We start from the raw sequence: 21,320 nt of genomic DNA on the forward strand, positions 1-21,320 counted from the left end.
TTTGAAGTTGTTAATAGCCTTCATGATGTTTGAGGTTTTTTCAGTGGGTTTCACTTGAAAATTCGAGCGATTCAAGTTTTTTCCCCCAAAAACTCAATAAATCCAGTTTTTGGGTAATTAACCCCAAACTCATTAATTGGAGTTTTTTACATTCAAGTTTTTTCTTAATTTAGAAACCATTCGAGTTTAGAACCAGTGAGTTTATTCGAGTTCATTCGAGATTTAAAAAAGCTCATACAGTGCCAAAATTTGACCTTTGATAAATAACCGCCAAGGGGGCAAATTTACTTAAGGGCGAAGTGACTAATGCTGATGAAAATTCGCCAGCGTGACGTCATTTCAGAACTTCACAGATTTACTAACAGGTGCTGACGTAACTTTGCTAGTGAAGGAGATAGACTCTAGATAGACTCTAGCAGGACTTCTCACCCTAATGCCAGGTGAAGTGACACTCTGGAGAACGAACGTAACTACGCTAATTCACTAAGATTGAGATTTGACTGAACGTTACCTCTTGTGCCAGACTTGCCTTCGCCAGCTCAGACAAGGCAAAGTGCAAGTAGTAGATAGGACTTTGTCAAAAATAGTTGAAAAATTCTCTAAGTTCCAGAAAACGTTGGCGTCTTTTACATAAACAGGGTGATAGGCTGCAAAAGATCTTAATTTTTTTGGGGGTACCCGGCTTCCCCCCTACATTTTCTAACATATGGCAAAAACTATACAGTGGGCTCATGTGTAGGGCAATATAACAACTCTAGTTTATTTTATTAAGGTTCCCTGGGCTTGTGTAGTGTAATGTATTGGCTGCAACATGTATGTCCATTGTACTTTAACTTCCCGCTGTATGCAAATTAGGCAATGTTAACGCAACTTTGCTTTGCTTGCCGCAGTAATGCTAGCGCAACTTCGCCAGCATTTTGCTCCCTGGACGCCACTTCGGATTTTAGTGAGTTAGCGTTGTCCTGGCGAATCTACGCAATTGTTGCACAATTTCGGAGTAAATTTGCCCCTAAGTGTTATGGGTTACCAATTTACATACTGGTTGTATAAGAGCAATGGACATTTTCTTTCATACAGATAAAAAGATTTCCCCATTACACACACCAAAATTGTTCAAAGTGAAGAAAAGAAAAGTATTCCATTAAATGATATTAAATAATATTATAATCAGGTTCAAATCTAATGATAAAGGTGGACCATTTAATAGTTTAATGTTTAAATGTACCAAATGAACACACAGGGGAACATCAAATTATTTTAACATTAAGGGGGTTATTTATTAAAATTCAAATGTTAGAATCTTGAAAAATTAAAGTTGTTTACACTAGAAAACTCAAACTCAAAGTGCTGCAAAAAGCCCAAATCTGAAAATCTGCCATTTCAGACCTGTCAAGGTCCTGTATAAGTCAATGTGAGAGGCATCTATCTCAATTTGAAGTTTTCATGGTCTGCTCTCAGTTTAGCCAGAAAATCTGACTTTTTCAGGGTTTTCTGACACAAACTCTAAAAAAAGCAATTCAGGTTTTTAATAAATAAGCTAAAATTGGGCATTGTGGTTTTTTTTTTAATAAAATATGAGAGAAATTCAGATTTTAGTAAATAACCCCATATATCTGGTATCAATATCATACATTACAGGTATGGGACCTGTAATCCAGAATGCTTGGGACCTGGGTTGTATAGATAATGGATCTTTTTGTAATTTGGATCTTCATACTTTGTCTATTAGAAAATCATGTAAACATTAAATGAACCCAATAGGTTGGTTTTGTTACCAATAAGGATTAATTATATCATAGTTTAAATAAAGTACAAGGTATTATCTTATTATTACAGAGAAAAGGGTAACCATTTTTAAAAATTTGGATTATCTGGATAAAATTAGTTAGTTTATTGGAGATGGCCTTTCTGTAATTCAGTGCTTTCTGGATAATGGGTTTCTGGATAATGGAAGTACATACCCGTTCTTGCTTTGTTAAGGTACAGTACATAATAACAGAAAGATAAATTAATTTCTGAGTTTAGGATATGGTTGTGGGTTCCCTTTTATGTTTTTAAAATATTCATTTATTAGCTCTACTTAAAATGATTTTGTACATGTAAATTGTATATTAAAATGTGGAGAGTCAAGATGTCCATAGTCTTAATCATATCCTTTGCTTTCTAGTATTTCTCCCTGTGATATATTGTTTGCTGTTCATTTCTGGGTGCAGTAATATAATATAACATTTTGGGGAAAAGATGCAAACAAGAAAACCAGCACTTGAAGAGAGAATAGCAAATATTTCTACTGCCACTGTCTGTTTACCCTTAGTACTGAGATAAGCAGGTATAAATGTCACCCAAACACTAGCAAATACCAACATACTGAATGTAATGAACTTGGTCTCATTAAATGTGTCAGGGAGCTTCCTCGCCAGAAATGCAACTGATAGACTAATAGCAGCTAAGAGACCCATATACCCCAAGACACAAGCAAATAACACCCTGGATCCTTCATTGCACTCAATCACTATTATTCCTATTTCTGCTGCCATATTGAATTCTGCAAATGGAGCTGCTGTTGTCAACCAAACAGAGCACAGAATTATCTGAATAATTGTGCACCCAGGGACAATATAAATAGGAATTCTTAATCCCACCAGTTTTTTCAATTTACTGTCTGGATTTGTAGCACTAAATATCATTATGACTGTGATAGTCTTTGCTAGTATGGCAGAAACGCACAGTGAAAAGATGACAGCAAACATGACCTGGCGTATCATACATATGATCTGGTTGGGTCTACCAATGAATAGCAAGGAACACATAAAGCCAAACATAAGGGAAATAAGAAGAAGGTAACTGAGCTCTCTGTTATTTGCCTTTACTATGGGAGTCTTCTGTTTAACTAGGAACAGGCAGAACACAGAAAATGTAAAGAGACAAAACAAAATTGAAATACAGGCTAAAGCGTAGCCCAATGAGTCTTCATAAGAAAGGAACTGCATGAGCTTTGGAAGACATTTTTCTTTTCTGCTGTCAGGCCATTTGTCTTCTGGGCACTTCAGGCATTCAGTGTCATCTAGAACAAAAGCAGCAAAATGTTAGAAAATCAAAGTTAATTCAATTTAAACTGTATGATATGTAATGTTTCTCAGTCTGAGTGACTTTTAATAAATGGGTACTGTATATACTCGAGTATAAGCCGAGTTTTTCAGCATCCAAAATGTGCTAAAAAAGTCTACCTTGGCTTATACTCGAGTCTGCGGGCAGTAGCTGAGATTGCAGTCACTTTTAATCATTCCTATACCAACAGTTCACTTGGGGAGAGACTGCAATATCACAAAGTGCCCTCTGTTGGTTATATGAAAGAATAACAGTGCACCCTCTGTTAGTTATATGAAAGAATAGCAGTGACTGCAATATCACACAGCACCCTCTGTTGGTTATATGAAAGAATAACAGTGCGCCCTCTGTTGGTTATAAGAAAGAATAACAGTGACGGCAAAATCACACAGCACCATCTGTTGGTTATATGAAAGAATAACAGCGCGCCCTCTGTTGGTTATATGAAAGAATAACAGTGACTGCAATATCACACCGCACCCTCTGTTGGTTATATGAAAGAATAACAATGACTGCAATATCATACAGCGCCCTCTGTTGGTTATATGAAGGATTAACAGTGATGGCAATATCACACAGCACCCTCTGCACATGGTAGTGGGACAGTGGGACAATGCACACAGTAATCCGTTTGGCAATTCTCTGTCACCATCAACTTTGAAAAGAAGTCCGGTTGATCGCTGGGGGGGTCGCTTTGTCGGAGACAGGGCTGTAGTTGTGTCTAGGCTTATACTCGAGTCAATACGTTTTCCCAGTTTTCGTAGGTAAAATTAGGTACCTCGGCTTATACTCTGGTCGGCTTATACTCGAGTATATACGGTAATAGGGGTGATTGCCCATTTGTGTACATGGGTGGCTAATAGCAAAAAAATGTGTCAAAGAAAAGAACATGAAGAGAGTACATTCAGAAATTTATGCTAGTGAATCACCCCAAACCTGAAACTAGAGGTTATTTCAAGAGAATGGATATAAAAGATAAGAAATCTTTCCTATATTGCTGTGTAAAGTAAACCGGGTAGGCAAATTTAGGGATGGGTGAATTTTTTCGACTTGTTTCGCCACAGAAATGACGCCCATAGACTTGTATGCCGAAAAAAAATGACGCGTGTCCAAAAAATTTGCCACACGTCAAAATAAATTTGACACCCATAGACTTTAATGGGCGTCTGTGAAATTTTTCCTGCGGCAAATTTTTGCCGAAAATTTTTACTAAAAATATTGAATATTAAAAACTCACAAATTTTACAGACTCGAAAACTTGAACCAAATTCGAATCGAATTAGACTAAACTTGATTCAAGTATATTCTCTGAAAAAGCCTCAAATGTCAGCAAGACTAGTAACATATCGATATTAATTCCTTGACCTCTTCCATTGTCATTTATATGAAATTGGCCGGTATTAGGTGGTAAATAGTCGAATTTGATAAATCTTGAAATTAAAATTAAAATCGAGTTTGGATAATTCACAATTTGAATTTGAGAGTTTTGACCATAAAAAAATCAGAAAATTAGAATTAGAATTTTCAATTTGACCCTTCATAAATCTTCCCCTGGATGTTATTCTGTGTGCTTAACATGCAAACAACAGGCTAGTACATTTCGGGGGTTATTTACTAAAACTCCTATTTATCTAAATTTTTTATTAAACCAAACTAGACCAAACTCCCATCCACAACGTTATCTTATTTAGCAATACAATAACTTGAAAAAATCAGTTCTGGAAAAAACTCAATTCCAATTAGAGCGAAAACTTGATTTGCACAAATTTTTCGGATTTGAAGCCTGAATCGCTTGTTTTTTTCGGGTTATCACCAGAACACCCCAACATTTTTGGATTATCAGACGAAAACCAGGACAGACCACAATATCTTATAATTGTTAAAGGGCCATCTCCAATTAACTTATACATGACCTTGACAGGTTTGAGATGGTGGATTTTTAGATTTGGACTTTTTGCAGCTACAGGGTATAATAAATCTCGAAGAATTTGAGTTTTTGTTTTCTCTAAAAATTTTAGCCCCCCAAAAAATAATGAAGTATAGTAAATAACCACCTTTGTGTCTACTGACTCATGCAGTATTTATAGGCATCAGGCTATTGTTTGATTTTCACATGGAAAATGTAATTAGTTTACACATCTGTGTCAAAAGTTGTGCTGGTCTTTTATATTAATTTTCTGTTTCAACACTGATATACAGTTGGTTCAATTTGATGAGTTATATGTTTTAACTATTGCTATCTATAAATAAATGTCTTTGCATTATTTTGGTACACACCATTTGGATTAAGAATCTCTCCTTCAGAACATGGCAGGCAATCAAAGCAGCAAATCTTTTGCCCTTGAAGTGCAGCTCTTCTGTAGCCTTTGGGACATGGATGACTGCAAACTGAGACAGGGACCTATAAAGAAATATTATTTGGAAACTCTCCAAGTATATTTCAGAATGGGCATGAATAATTAAACTGTAACACACAATTCAGTTAAAGGTCAGTCATATTGGATAAATGCCTTGACTTTAGGTGCCATTGCTTTGAGTCTATTTGCTTCCGACATCATGGCACATCTGAAATTAGTGCATAAAAAGCTATTTTAGCTTTTATGTTATAACATATAAATGTCTATGGGCAGTGCACTTTGATCGATAGTTGTTTATATTAATAGACATCAGTGGTTTCACATCAGCTTTATCTATTAACTCTGTGAGTAGATTTTCCAAATTCACATCAGATTTAGAAATTATTCCTGCATTGGCTTGAAAAACCAGCATGTATAATTCCCAGAGATCTAGAGATTTAAGAACAAAATCTATATATCTTGGCCAGCAAGTGCAAATTTAAGTTGTGGCCATATAAACTATTTAAGGCCTGATATAATAATATAGGTGTTAAATTGGAATAATGGAGCTGCCTATGTTTAAATGTTAAATGAGTCGTAGTACCATATAAAGCTGTCCAAGCATCCATCACTATTTTTACAGTTGTCTTCTTACAAGACGGGGGATAGTCAAAATGTGTAAATAAATCATGTACAGTTATGATACCTCTTTTCCTAAAACCCATTATCCAGAAAACTCTGAAGTACCGTGCAGCCAACTTATTGACCCCATTTTAACCAAATAATTCAAATTTGTAGTAGCAATTTCTTTCTCTGAAATGATAAAACAACATCTTATAACAACAACTAATATATAATTAGCCTTTCTTGGGGGCAAAACAATCCTATTGTTTTTTTTTTTTTTTAAATAAATGATTTTTAGAAGCCAGGGGTCTCCAACCAGTGGCTTGTGAGCAGCATGTTGTTCACTGACCCCTTGGATGTTGCTCCCATTGGCATTGGTGGTTTATTTTTTTTATTTCCTGGCTTGACGGCAAGTTTTGGTTGCATAAAAACCATGTGTGCTACCATAGGCTGTCAGTCCACACAGGGGCTACCAATAGCCAATCACAGCCCATAATTTGCACCCCAGGAATTTTGTTGCTCTCATTTAAATGTGGCTCACTGGTGAAAAAGGTTGGGGATCCCTGACTTAAAGTATGGTGGTCCAAATTAGATAAAGATCACTTGTCTGGAAACCCCCAGGTCCTGAGCATTCTTGATAACATGTTTTATACCTTAACTGGAACGTTTGGGTCTGGAAGTGTGTTATCATTGTATGTACTCATGAAGCAGTTCTAAACATACTAAATATATACTCACATGGGTGTGCTGTCCATTCCATAAAATCTTCTTTAGCCATATGTTAAGTTCCTGGCCTTTGGGAGATCTGGCATCAAAACTACCAATATGGACATACTGATTACTTCCATTAGGAAACAATTGCCAGTTCAAGATGTCTACAGCAATAAGACCATCTCCATTCTCATCAAAATATATTGGTTCCCCTGCAGTGTTATTGAAGACAACTTTCTTGATGTAATGAAGCAGCTAGGAGGAAATCATTTTACAAACTGTCTTTTAAAAAGACAATACTTGCTAATAGGTACAGTATATAGCAGTTGAACATTAAATACACTCTTAGGCCTTTATTACACAAATACAGTATGGTTTGCAGTGTCATCTAATGAAACATGTTCATTCAAAGGTGTCACAGTTAAACAATGTCCCTTGACTCCAATGCTAAGTTAAATCGCTCATTCAAATTTCTGTGGTATTTCTGCATTTCTCTAATTTTTCTGTGGTTTCACAAATGTTTTGGCAAAGTGGGACAGTTTCATTCCTCACTATACATCACTTCTGTAACCATATAACGTACTAATTCACAGAATGAGTTCTCAAGTGGCATTATAGACACCAAGGGGAAACATTATACAGCTGACCGGTCACCTCAGTTGGGCCCTGACAGAAGTATTGGAGACTGAAATATGACTTTACTGGACAGTATTTCACTTTACTTCGACTTTAAAATATGGCTTTATGTGCAGAGAGCAGACAAGAATGTGCTAGGAGCTAGGTTTAGCAAAACTGGCGCTAATAAACTTTACTGAATGATATGAAAATTATGAGATTCATAGTGGATGACTGGAGTGATACCTATGTACCTGGGCAATTATGCATTTTTGCACTTTGCACCCTGCTCTGTATGTAGGAAATTAGGTTATAATTTAGGTTATAAGGTACTTCACTTGGTATATCAATATTCATAGTATCACATCACCATTGGTAGTACCCAAACCACAAGTATCTGCCTATATAGCTATGAGCAAAATCTTTCATCAGGTTTTACCATGAAAAAACCCCCATAGACTAAATTAAAACATTTGTTGTGGGTCAAAAAAAATTGTTGCCCATTGACTGTAAATTTTCGGCAAAATGGGTCAGATTTACCCATCACTGCTGCCTAAGTGTACCTGTATCCTCACAGCCTCTTCCAAGGGATTACACTAATAGGTTCCTAACCCATAACTACTTAAGTCCTATTACTTGGTACTGTACATGTTACCTGGGGAACCACTCCACACTGAGTCTCTTCAGAGAAGTATAGATGCTCTTACTAGCTCAACTTGTCTGTCATAGAATATGCTATAAAGGGAGGTATCTGCCACTGTCCTTTAAGCCTGACTTCTCTAAGGCTTTGTTTACTTTAGGACAAACTAGTTTTCAGTCTTGAGACGTTATTCCATCTCTGGACATCACATACATATAGGGGGTTATTTATCAAAGTCAGAATCCAAAAAATGTGAAAAACTTGAGTTTTTTTACAATGAAATCTGAATTTTTTGTGTTTTTTTTTCAAGATTTATTATACAGCGAGCATGGAAAAAGTCAGAATCCAAAAATCCTGCATCTCAGATCTACAGAGGTTGTATATAAGTCAATAGGAGAGATCCCTATTCTATTTGGAAACTTCTGTGGTCTGCACTGCAATTTGCCCAAAAATCCGGCTATTTCAGACTTTTCGGCCAAAATCCAAAAATTGGGGCTTTTCGATAAAAAGCCCCCAAAATCGAACAATTCGGGAAAGATATCTGAAAAATTATACTAGTTGGATTTTCACTCAATTTTATCATGTTTGTCCCTGATCTGATTAAATCGTGCTTTTTTAATAATAAATTAGGTACACTCGTAAATTCTAGTCTGGTCAGACGTTTTTAATTTAAATAATAAATAAGGCCCATAATGTGGCTTTTATTTTGATATACAAGGAGAAAAGTTTGGTTCTGTGTACATCAGCTTCAGGAAAAAAAAAACAATAATACTCTAATATCCCTTTAATAATGGTTACCATTCTCTGTCAGTGGTTTTAATGTCACATTAAATACACAAAACATTTTATGAAATCAATAGTACATTTCACACATTGCTACCCTCATACTCCCTTATCTAGGAGAGTGATATACTTTACCTGCCAAGGCTGATGATTAGGGGCATCAGCACAAGCTCCATTCTTGAAAGGCCCTTTCCCTGGAACACAATTCTTCATCTGGTGCAAAGCATAAGCTAGAGCAAAGACAGCGTTATGCACATTGTATGTATATTTAAAGTTGTAGACATCATATATATTTACATCAATGCTGTCCAGTCTCTCCTTTCCTGTGCACCAATCACTGCCATTTTTCAGAAGTGTTTGAGACAAATTATTGTAGGCATCATTTCCTGGCCAAACACAGTGAAAAGCATTCTCCCAAAATGTCTTCATGTAAGGATCATTTGAAAATATGGAAGGATGGATGCTATGAAGAAATTCTTTAAAACCTGGAATATTCCCATTTTTAGGTGCTATTCCAAGGCTCCCATTTAAGGTTGTTAGAATTTCTATCCTAGGAAAATCAGAAGTAATGGACCAGCCGGATGTTCCCACCCAGACTTTGTCAGTGATATTGCAAAAAGAAATCTCTTCCATTAAAGATACAAGGCTTTCTATGGTGCAGAATAAAACAATCACTGTTGCTCTGGATTTCTTGATCACATCAATTATACGGTAGATGAACTTCATGGAGCTGCTTATAGAAAGTGTCTCCTGAAATGCAATGCATCCACCACTTTTCTCTATTTCTCTAGTTAACAGTTGTGCACCTGATATACCCAAGTCGTTATCTGAGTATATCATACCCACCCAGGTCCAATTAAAGTACTTGACCAACTGAGCAATGGCAGACCATTCATAGTCAACATTATATGTAGTCCTGAGGAATGATGGGAACTGTATTTTATCACTCAATAAGGGTTGGCCTGAAGCATAGCTAACCTGTTGGAAAACAACAAAACAAAGTACTGAGCAGTCTGGTGAAATATTTTTTACATACTTAATTTGGTCTATTCTGTTTAACACCAGAAATAATAAAATAAGACTCCTTACCAACAATAGCTTTAAAGAAGAACCTAATTCCAGGCACTGGGGAGAGAATCTGACATGATCAGACAGAACATTATACAGCTGCCCTACACTCATTGTGAAAAATCCTTCATGTTGCCTTAATTGAGAATACATATTCATATTGCAAATCTTTGAACATAAAACATGTGTTTTTATTTTAGTTTTAGTCTTTTGACACAATGTCTTTAGATAAATGCAAAGTGGTTATGTACCTGTGGATATCTGTTCAATCCCAAGATCCTGGCTAGGGGCACTGAGGCCTTAGATGGCATGTCACCAACAATTGCCAATGGCATATGATCCTTGTTACAGTTATAATTTGGCACTCCATTTTTTTTTCCTGACAAGATCCATTTTGCTCCCATCAATGATAGTACCTCGTTGTAACATGAGTCAAAGAGCTTGAAGCCCAGTGTTATATTGGGCAATAGTTCAGTTGATTCATTAATTTCTAGTATTGCAAATACCATTGCAAGAATTAAACGATAATATCGTATATGGAATCTAAAAAGCAAATAAAAAAGTGATTCAAAATACTGTTCTAAAATGAAATACATTCCAGAGAAAGGTCACTTAATCCATCAGAGAAATATGTGACCCTATTGAAAAACAGCACACAGGCACAATTCTTTCAAGGAATTCATTCTCACTAACTGAACTGTATAATAATCTGTGGGTGGGGTAGGGCTCCAAAAATGAATCAATTTGAAAGATCAACTTAAGCTGCAATTGTACCAAAGTTTATAATTTAAATAACGGTTCAATAGTGATCTTATTCCAAGTATATCATATATCATAGATCAACAGTTGGTATGAAACTGAATAGCTCAGGCTTAGGCGTATAGTGATCAACAGGCTTTGGCATTTAGACCATCCATATTGTTACCAAACTGCATCAGACAAGATACATCAGACAGGATAAATGTATGTCACTTTCATAACATAAAAAAATTGTGTTTTGTTTTTCAAGATGAAAAGTACAAACTGTGAACTGGTCATTATGGCAGGTCATTTTTAACTTGCCATCATTTAGAGAGGGAGAATTAACAACTGTAAGGGGCAGATTTATCAAGGGTCGAAGTGAATTCGAGGGAATTCTCTAAGAAAAAAATTCGAAATTCAAAGTAATTTTTGGGATACTTCGACCATCGAATAGGATACTACGACTTTGACTTCGAATTCTTTCAAAGTTAAATCGTTTGACCATTCGTCCATTCAATAATCAAAGTACTGTCTCTTTAAAAAAACTTTGACTTCAATACTTCACCAAATTAAACCTGCCAAAGTGCTATGTCAGCCTATGGGTACCTTCTAGAGCATTTTTCTATGTTTTTGGAAGTCAAAGTAAAATCGTTCGATCGATCGCTGAAATTCTTCGAATCGTTAGATTCGAAGGATTTAATGGTTGGATCAAAAGATTTTACATCAACTGCAGAATACCCAAATTCGATGAAAAAAACTTTGACTTCGATATTCGAAGTATTTCAATTCGATGGTCGAATTTCGAAGTATTTTTATCTTCGAAATTCGACCCTTGATAAATCTGCCTCTAGGTGTATGAAAATCATTTGCCATGTCAAAATTGTAACTGCCTGAATAAGAAAGTTTATCAGTTTCACACATAGATAATTGTCTGGTTTTACAACAGCTTGTATAAGGCCTCTTTACCTTAATACAGGATTTCCTAACCTTTCTAGGAACTTTCATCATTTTGAAGGGACTCAAAATGATCTTCTGTTGATGTAGAATTCACTTTAAGTTTTCCACTTGAAATGCAGGCTTTCTCTTCTCCCATCTCACTTTACTTATAAGGGAGCATATCCTGCCCCCCCACACCATTTTAGAAAAACAGAGGCACATTTTCTATCCTTTTTAAAGACAAGGAAGAGCACTGACATGTGTGTGTGTGTTTGATAATGAGGTGACATATATCTGCCACCTCATTATTTAACTAGAAGTAAAAGTTTTCCACTTGGCAATTTTTTCCAAGCTTTTTGGACAAAAATAAACAGAAACATTTTACTAAACCTGTGCCCCTTGATAAAAGTATGAAGAGGAATGAAGAAAAAGAGTGCAGAGCTGTCAGATTTGGACTACACATCCCTTTTTTATATCAGCCATTTTGTTACTTCCATGTGGACAAGTTATTACATGTTAAAGAAATAGATTTTACTAAATGGCATTGGAAGAACATACCTGCTACACTGAGGAGGCTGTGGACTTTGCCTATAGGTTGTATTAGGAGTAATTGTTTCAATGTGGACAGGAAAGAGACCTCCCAATGTGATATCCCCAGCCAATGAATAGCCAAAAATATCTTCAGTAGACAATCTGCATCCTTCTAATGAAGTCTCACATGCAACATCTTTATAACAGAACAGTATTAGGAACAAGTAGAGATGGCAAAAGTAGATGGAAGTTAGAAGCATGTTTGTTTTTGTTTGAGGATATTTATCTGGAAGCCAAATACAATGAGAATATTAAAATGAAACACTTGATATTGTACAGTAAAAGCATTTTAATGGAATTATTATCAGACATACACTATGTAATGAAAGATACTCAGTTTGCCAAGGAGTAGTAACCAATAGCAGACAATAAGATGTTTGCTGTTAAACGGGTGATCAACAAATGCTTCCTGCTGATTGGTTGCTATAGGTTACTGCTCCTGGGAAAACTTAGTGTCTTTTATGACATACAGTATCCTCCATAATATTTTATACCATGCTAATAAAGGAAGTTTAACTGTACATATTTTGTACAGGTATAGGATCCCTTATCCGGAAACCCGATATCCAGAAAGTTTAGAATTACGGAATGGCCATAGACTCTATTTTATCCAAATAATCCAAATTTTTAAAAATGATTTCCTTTTTCTCTGTAATAATAAAACAGTACCTTGTACTTGATCCCAACTAAGATATAATTAATCCTTATTGGAAGCGAAACCAGACTATTGGGTTTATTTAATGTTTACATGAATTTCTAGTAGACTTAAGGCATGGGAACCCAAATTAAGGAAAGATCCATTATCCGGAAAACCCCAGGTCCCGAGCATTCTGGATAACAGGTCCCATACCTGTAATAACATAAATCACTTTTTTTTTTTAAATTATGTTTGAAATTACCAGTTGCGGACCAATGTATTCAAACTAGTTCTGCTAAAGTGCAAGCTAGAAAACACAGATTATTCAAACAGAAAAAGTTAGATGAAGAGTTTAGTTGCCAGGATATACAATAGTAAATAGCAGGTTGATATGAAATTTGTGGAACCTTGGTCAAGCCAAGGAAGTGTGTTCCTGTGTTGGGTTTGGCAAGTAACAATACAAGCTAAATTTCAAGCAGGAAGCTTCCTTCAATTTGTACGGAGTCAGCGCTGCAATAGCTTCAGGAAACAAGCAGTATAGCGATACGATAATATATAGTGTAGTATATTTATACCTTTGTTGGATTTGTTTAGCCCACTTGCCAAAAAAAAAAGTCTCAAAAAGTCTCAATTTGTGTCATCCAAATAGGCTACAGTCAAATCACCACGTGGAGTTTAGGTGTGTGCTCACAAATCACAAACATTTAAAATAAACAATAAACGTCACTTTAAAAATGAAGTAGTGACATCGTAAAACCCTTTTATTTCTAAAATTATACTAAAATTCACTCACAATTCCGGTATAAATACGAGCATCACAGTCCCCCAGTCAGTATTTCACCCGCACTCCCCGCGGTTGTGCTCCGACCAGCATTGCTTTTCCTCCACGTGTATCCTTTCAGGTGCTTGGTGATGACGTTGGGTACTTGCGTCTCACTCTTCCAGATGCATAAAAGCTTATTGGAGAGATATGCCACTGTGAGGGGGCGGGTAATATGCCTGTGACCCTCCTTTGCTTCATTGCAATGTCGCTGGCATATTCCCTGTAAGTACACACCGAAACTGCACGTGGTGATTTGACTGTAGCCTATTTGGATGACACACAAGTGTGTTGTGCATGTGCTTTCTGTCTAATTGAGACTTTTTTTTTGGCAAGTGGGCTAAACAAATCCAACAAAGTTATAAATAAACTACACTATATATTATCGTATCGCTATACTGCTTGTTTCCTGAAGCTATTGCAGCACTGACTCTGCCAAATTGAAGGAAGTTTGGTGTTCTACTCGGAGGAGAGCGAGTCTATTGGGAGCCGGGAAAAGAAGGGAAACCTCAGGAATCTTTGGGTATATTAATTGACTTTTTAATATTCAAGCAGAGCGTCTTTTTGGTGATGTAATCAAGCTGATACAAAGAGAAAAAGAAATAGTAATAGTGGAGTACAGGTGGAATAACTTGTACCTTCCATTGAGTGTCCAATGAAACAATAAAAATGCTTCCATCCACTTGCAAACAAAAAGTGTGTGTTTATTTCATGAGTTCATGGTTTGACACCAATTCACACCACTTACAAATCAATCTGACTGCTGATCTCTTCCCTCTGGTCACTGATTGAATTTATCTATACTACAGGGTAATCAGAGAGGGGTCAGAATAGATAATGCTAGATAAAATGAATAGCAGGATGTAACAGGTTCAGGATGGTGCATTGAAAAATTTCAACCCGCTTACTCTAGAATGCAGAGTAAGCAAAACTCCATTTCATTACTATAATAGTTTTGAAAATTTAAAAAAAATACTCTTAACATTTCTTGTTATACTTCATATGAAACAGTTATTCATAACTTCAGTGAAAGTTACTGTATTTTTAAAGGTTTTTAAGAGAGTTATATGATTTCATTAAGGATTAGTCACATATGGCAAAACCAAACCCAGGGGTGACTAATTTCCTGGCCAGGTCAGAACCAAATAACATAGTTACATAGTTAAGTTGGTTTGAAAAAAATACCAAAGTCCTTCAAGTTCAACTCCTCTAAATGAAACCCAGTGCACATCCATACACACACACCGACCTGTCCATACACTCACATAAACTATATACCAATAACTATACTAATTATACAATGATAGGATATGATATTATACTTGTCCAAGAAATCATCCAATCCCCTCCTAAAGTCATTAACAAAATCAGCCATCACAACATCATTTATCAGCTTCACTGTCCTCACTGTGAAGAACCACCTACGCTGCTTCACATGAAAGTTCTGTTCCTCTATTCTAAAGGGGTTGCATCTGGTGTGTAGATCCTTTTTATGGGGAAAAAGTGTTTTTTTTCCAGAGAAAAGAACCCCAATCTTGACAGTCTACCCTCATAATCTAAACGTTATTAATATCTTTCCTAAGGACTGGGTCCAAAACTGCATTGGATACTCAAGTTGAGGCCTTACCAGGGAGATGTAAAGAGGCAAAATTATGTTTTCATCCCTTGATTTAATGCCCTTTTTATGAAAGACAGAACTTTATTTACTTTAGTAGCAGAATGACACTGTAGCTACAAAAATATATATATATCCAGCAGCAGAATCATGAAACAAACTCTAGGTCAGGAACAGGCAACAGGCAAGGTCAAAACCAAGAAGTCACACCGGGGACAGGAGCAGGTATCAAGAACAAGCAAATGAGTATTCAGTTAACCTAGGAACAACCAAGTTTGACCTATACGAGGCAACGAAACAATCTAGAACAGGGGATTTTATAGCCATGGTTACACTGATCAATCCATGACCAGATTAACAACAGGTGGAACAAGTTCATGCCTTCTAGGAAATACTGGGATACCAACAGCAGTGAAACACAACCTGTGCTATTAGTTCATAGAGTGAAGTGGTAATGCAGATTGCTTGGAAAACAGCTGGTCATGGGTTCAAACCAAGGCAGGATGTTACAGGATTTGGTTGAATATCAACAATTGTTGCACTATTTTGGATGCATCTTAACTTTTATTTCAGCCAAACCAAATTCAAATAATTTTTGACTATAAAGCTACATAATTGATGGTGGTACATTTGCTGTCAGTTGCACCCCAATATGCATGTTTAAACTTCAGTTTCTGAAGGTGGGCACTGCTATCCAAAAGTAATTGCACATGCCCATTAAAAATTGTATTTTCTAGACCAATACATTTACATTTTTAGTTTTTAAAATGTTCCAAAAATATTTCAACTATTTAAAAAGGCAGATTATTTTAACAAATTCAAGAATAGCATTTCACATTTTCATTTGCTTCTATACATGGAAATTTTTACCTACAGATATTCAAATTTGGATCTGGAGAAAATATCTTACCTGATCAAAGAACAGTTCCTTAGAAAAGGAGTTCAGTTATCATAGTTTAATATAAATGCTCAGATAAAGTCCCCTTCTGTATCTGTAAAGAATAGAACTCTATTAACTGAACTTACTACACAATATAAAAAGTTTATATTGGAGGACTCTTCTTACCTTCATCATTAAGTCCACAAGCTGAAATTCAGGTTTTATATTAAGCCACTGACTTCAACCTAAATGTGGAGGGCAAAGCAAAGTTATAATTATTTCAATTAACATGGAATTGCTGTTATTATGAAATCATAATGATTATATTATCTCAAAGTATCTCATGATTAAAATACTGCTTTGGGGAAAAGTAAAATTTACATGTCACAGTTATTGGCCGTCTCCCATGTGGATAGATGTGCAATGTGTGTTGGAAAATCATTCATAGCATGAAAAGAGGATGAAAGAGTTTTAACTAGACACGGGGGCAGATTTACTAAAGGGTAAAGTGGCCGTCGCAAGCCAAAATACCAAAATGAACCAGTAATTCCATCCACATGGACATTGCCAATCTACTAACAGGGGTAGTGGATAATTTACTAGCAAAAAAAACAATTGCAAGCGTTGTTTTGCGCCCTATCGCCAGACGACTTTTCACTCAGGAGAATGATCGTTATTCTGCAAATTCATTAAAGTGCAAATTTTACAGAATGTTAACTCTTTTGCCAGAGTTTCCTTCACCAGCTTAGACCTGGCGAACTGATCAGATGAAGTTACATCATCCTCAATCTTATGTCAGTGACATCATATCCTGTGTGCCAAAAAGTCAAACACATTATAAAAAAACGCTGAAGTTTTTGCATATTTTAAAGCTTTATTGTCTTTAAATGTTGTAACTATCAAAAATGTTTGATTCAACATTTATTTTTTTTACCATTTGAGGGGCATGCCACTTTTGTCTTAGGATGGGCTTATATGTAGGGCATTAGAGCATCTTGTTTGTCTTTATTAAGGTTCCTTGGACATTTGTAATAATAAGTGGCAACTTCCAGCATTTGCACCAACATCTCTAATTAAGTGTAATAAAAATACCTGGTGGTCTAGTGGTGCGGCGGCATGGACGGGCGCCACGCCGCGCTCCATCTCCTGCCTCCAGCGCCGACGCCATCTTGGTTTCTTAGGGCGCGCGCGGCGCCTGCGCGCCTCTTAAAGGTACAGGCGTGCTGGCGTGATTACGCCAGTGCGCATTGGCACACGTTTTGGCGCGAAATTTGAAAGTATTTAAGGCCCATTCATACTCCCAGCCAGTGCCCATGATAGAACTTGTTTCTAGTGGTTCCTGAGCCTTGTGCGTCTGATCAGTTCTGTATCTAGTCCGTTTGATTACCCGTGTTTGACCCAGCCTGTTCCTGACTATTCTGCATTCTGTATCCTGACCCTCGCCTGCCTACGACAATTCTTCCTGCTTAACCCCTTGATTGACAACCCGGTTTGACCCTTGCCTGCCTGACGATTCTGGATATCTGCCTGCCTCGACCCAGCCTGTCTGACGATTCTCTTGCCTGCTCCATTTGTACCGTGACCTTCGGCCCCAAAGACTCTAACAGCCGTGCCCCTTCGCCAGCCAGAACATCTCGCCTTGCACCCCTCGTTAAGTCCAGGTGGCACCCAAGTAAGCTGAGGACTCCTCCCGAAGCCCAACGCTGGTCACACTACTGGTGAAGCCGAGACCAGGGTGCTTGGCATTTGTTCTGGTATCGGGTGCCGGCCGTGACATTAAGATTTCTATATGACATATATGTACACGCCATATTCAAATTAACTAGATTGATCACTAGGCAGAAACGAACGTTAGCGAAAGTTTGCCATTAAATGCTCCTGCTGACAAATTTATGGTAGTGAAACTTCGCCATGGTTTGGCTGCAGACACGAACTTTGCATTTTAGTGAATTAGCATAGTGGTAGCTAATTTGCAACTGATGAAGTGGTGAGAAGTGTGCGGAGCGGAGCCATCGCAGTCAAAAATTCCCCCTTTAGTGAATTTGCCCCATGGAATAAATGCACACACTGGTCACGTAATGTCAGCTGAACTAAGTGACCATCTCTCTGTGTGACCAACCATATCCGGTTTGTACTAGATCTCTGTCAAGTACCCATACTAACTATAACAAACTGTAACATTTAAATAATAAAGACAAATTGTAAAGTTGCTAGCAACTGGACATTCTATAACATACTAAATGTTACCTCAAAGGTGAACCACCCCTTTAGTGTTCCAACTGGTACAGGTATGAAACCTGGTATTCAGAACACTCTGGACCTAGCGTTTTCTGGATAGGGGATCTATGCATAATTTGGATCTCCAACCTTAAGGGGCATATTTATCAAGGGTCAAATTTCGAATTGAATTTTGCCGCAGGCAAATAGATTCGCTAATTTCCTGCAAAAAAACGCAGGTGAAAATTCGATGGCGTCAATTTCTGAAATGTCAGAATTTCTCGATTACAAATTCGTCCATCACTATTTGTGAATCGGCTCCATAGATTGAAATATCACTTTGGCAGTTTTGCTAAATGCCACCCCACAGTTTTTGTATGTATCATATCTGACATGCTGCTGTTACTTATGACTTTCAAAGAATGATGGGAATTTTAAGGACTACACATGTGATTTAACTGTTACTATCGCTTATTCCTGACTTCGCTAAGAGTACCATAGAGTAAGCTCTTCTTTAGTACTGAGGCCTTCCTCCACCTCAGGTTCCTACTGAGGATTCCTGTTTCAGGATCTTCAGCTGCATCAACCCTATCCATGTTGTGGAGTCCATTGAGACAGAATTATAGATATATAGGACAAGGGATGAGAACTTACTGTCACTATCCACTAGTATATGCGCTTTACACCCTTATTGCATACCTTATATTATACCTAAAAAATAACCTTAACCAATGACAGAGTAGGAAAGCAGAACATCAGCTGGACTTCCTCTCTGAATGGTTGCAGGATTTATAGGATTGGGTAAATGGAGTGCAAAATACTGATCTTAACGCTTATAAGTGCAATATATGTTTTTATGAGTTATTAAAGTAAAATGTTTTATATGCTCGTATGCTTTTTCCCGTTCCTTCATTTTTAGCCTACAGTGACCTCAATGAATACATCTACTAAATGGTTGATGCAGTTTTAATATAAGACTATACCCTATAAGGAGTTTGTAAGTATCAACCTATATACGGGTGCTTCAGTTTCACTTTTCTCTTATTCTTTCCTCTGTTCCTAGTTTAAGGGTTAATTTTGTACTTTATACTCTTACTAACTAAATACTGGTACTTGCATTTACATTTATTTACACTTTGCACAAGGGTGTTTATAGTAAAATGATTGAATGCATTATATTATATTATTCTGTTACTTCCTATAGTCTTTGGGGCTTAACTTCTTTCTGTCTACATTGGTTTTGGAGGACTTTTTGGCAGTCCATAAATTTCCACCAGGACTGGTGAAATAATTATACAGAATATTCTGTTTTTTATATTAACCCCCCAGAACATACAGATGATTCTACTTCATCACACCATGGTTGTAAACTCCTTACGTTCCCTACAAATACAATAAGATGAAATAAAATACACAGCTACTCCTATCTCACTACTGTGTATGCATGGTGCTGGTTAGACCTTACTTTACCTCTACTGCCATCATTGAAAATACTTTTCTCTAAAGTGAATACAATTGGGGTGTGCTAGTATTAGATGACTGAATGCACCATAATTCAAGGTGAGGGCCTAGCTTACATGAGATCAATATTGGCAGCAAGAGCTTAAAGGAAAATCTCAAAATTAAAATGCTGTGTTGTTCTATTTAAGGTGTGAGCATGTTTAAAAAGACTATAAATCATATAATGTTGTATAAAATTCTCACTCAAGTTAGGTTAGGTTATAGTTGTCTAAAGAATTATTTTCTCACTATGGGGCAAATTATCCAAAGGGTGAATTTTTGCTTAGGGAAAATTCGCCATACTTCACACAACTTTGTAAGACTTTATTCCGCAGCAAATATGCATATTTATAAGAATGCCAGATTAACGCTGGTAACGTTTCTATGGTGAAACTTTGTCCAACACAAACATTTCTAATTTTCTCTAGTGTTACTTTCTTCCAAGCAAAACTTTGTTAACATACTTACTCTTTAGTCAATGTAAATATGGCCGGAACATATAGGTCATATATATGTCTTTATTAGTGATTGTTGGTGAAATTACTGGAAGTGGCCACTTATTATAAATGCCCAAGGAAGCAAAATAATACAAAAGAGATCTTCTATTATACAAGACATGAACCTACCCTAAAACAAATGTGGCATGAGCTAAAATGGTTAAAAAAATAACCATTTAAACATAATCCCACCTTAAATTATGAAAAAATGCCAAAAATGTTATGACTTTTTTGGTACATAGGATATGATGTCACTGACATAAGATTGGTGAGGCTGTAGCTTCATCTTATCTTATCAACAGACTCTGGCAAAAAGGGTAACAAATTTGCACTTAGATAAGTTTGTGGAGTAACGATTGTTCGTCTGAACTAAATTCAGGCTCTGCAAAGCTATATATTTATTATTATTGCTACTTTTGGTTACTTTCTATTTAGTCCCTCTCCTATTCATTCTCCAGACACTTATTCAAATAAATGCATGGTTGCTACTGTAAGTTGGAACCTAACTACCAGACTGCAGAAACTGCAAATAGAATAAAAAGCTATATAAGTCAAAAACCACAATAGTAAAAAAACAAAAAACATTGGAAATTGTCTCAAAATATTACTACATTATACTATGGGGCAGATTCACTAAAAGGCGAATTGTCGACCGATTCACACACTTCACACACTTCGCACCACTTTGCCAGGCGCAAATTCGTTACCACTACACTAATTCACTAAAATGCGAGGTTGAGTCTTGGGCCCCAAACGCTGGCGACTTTTCGCTAGAGATACTTCTTCAGTACGAGCATTTCATAGTGAAGATTTGCTAGCGTTCATTTGTGCCTAGAGAAATTTCACTAGTAATCTCACTCTTTATTGGAATCTCCATTGTGAATAAAATGGATTTCTGTTAAACTAACCTGGATGTCATTGCTTTCCTACTTTAAAAAGTTAATACTAAGACTACCATTTTAGTGAATTCCTACATAATATAAGAATTATGTGTCATTTGT

At 36.5% G+C, this 21,320-nt stretch overlaps 1 protein-coding gene across 1 annotated transcript; it reads right to left on the reverse strand.

Moving 5' to 3' along the window:
* Nucleotides 1-2,147: 2,147 nt before the first annotated feature.
* On the reverse strand, nucleotides 2,148-10,394 carry LOC121397319 (extracellular calcium-sensing receptor-like). The gene is made up of 5 exons (XM_041573946.1): nucleotides 10,137-10,394; nucleotides 8,953-9,795; nucleotides 6,807-7,034; nucleotides 5,386-5,509; nucleotides 2,148-3,064 (listed from the first exon to the last, which is right to left on the reverse strand). Exons 1-5 carry the CDS (start codon nucleotides 10,392-10,394, stop codon nucleotides 2,148-2,150), a joined length of 2,370 nt encoding a protein of 789 aa, XP_041429880.1.
* Nucleotides 10,395-21,320: the final 10,926 nt, after the last annotated feature.

Source organism: Xenopus laevis, chromosome 8L (genome assembly GCF_017654675.1).
Source record: "Xenopus laevis strain J_2021 chromosome 8L, Xenopus_laevis_v10.1, whole genome shotgun sequence".
Classification (NCBI taxonomy): domain Eukaryota; kingdom Metazoa; phylum Chordata; class Amphibia; order Anura; family Pipidae; genus Xenopus; species Xenopus laevis.

Bases quoted from the DNA above. Each gene is read 5' to 3' on its own strand.
- LOC121397319 (XM_041573946.1), bottom strand. From the start codon at position 10,394: ATGGTATTTGCAATACTAGAAATTAATGAATCAACTGAACTATTGCCC. The intron at 9,796-10,136 runs GTACATAACCAC...GTTTTCCAACAG, and splicing joins GATTGAACAGATATCCACAG to GTTAGCTATGCTTCAGGCCA. The intron at 3,065-5,385 runs GTGTGTACCAAA...CTTTTGTTCTAG, and splicing joins AGAGATTCTTAATCCAAATG to ATGACACTGAATGCCTGAAG.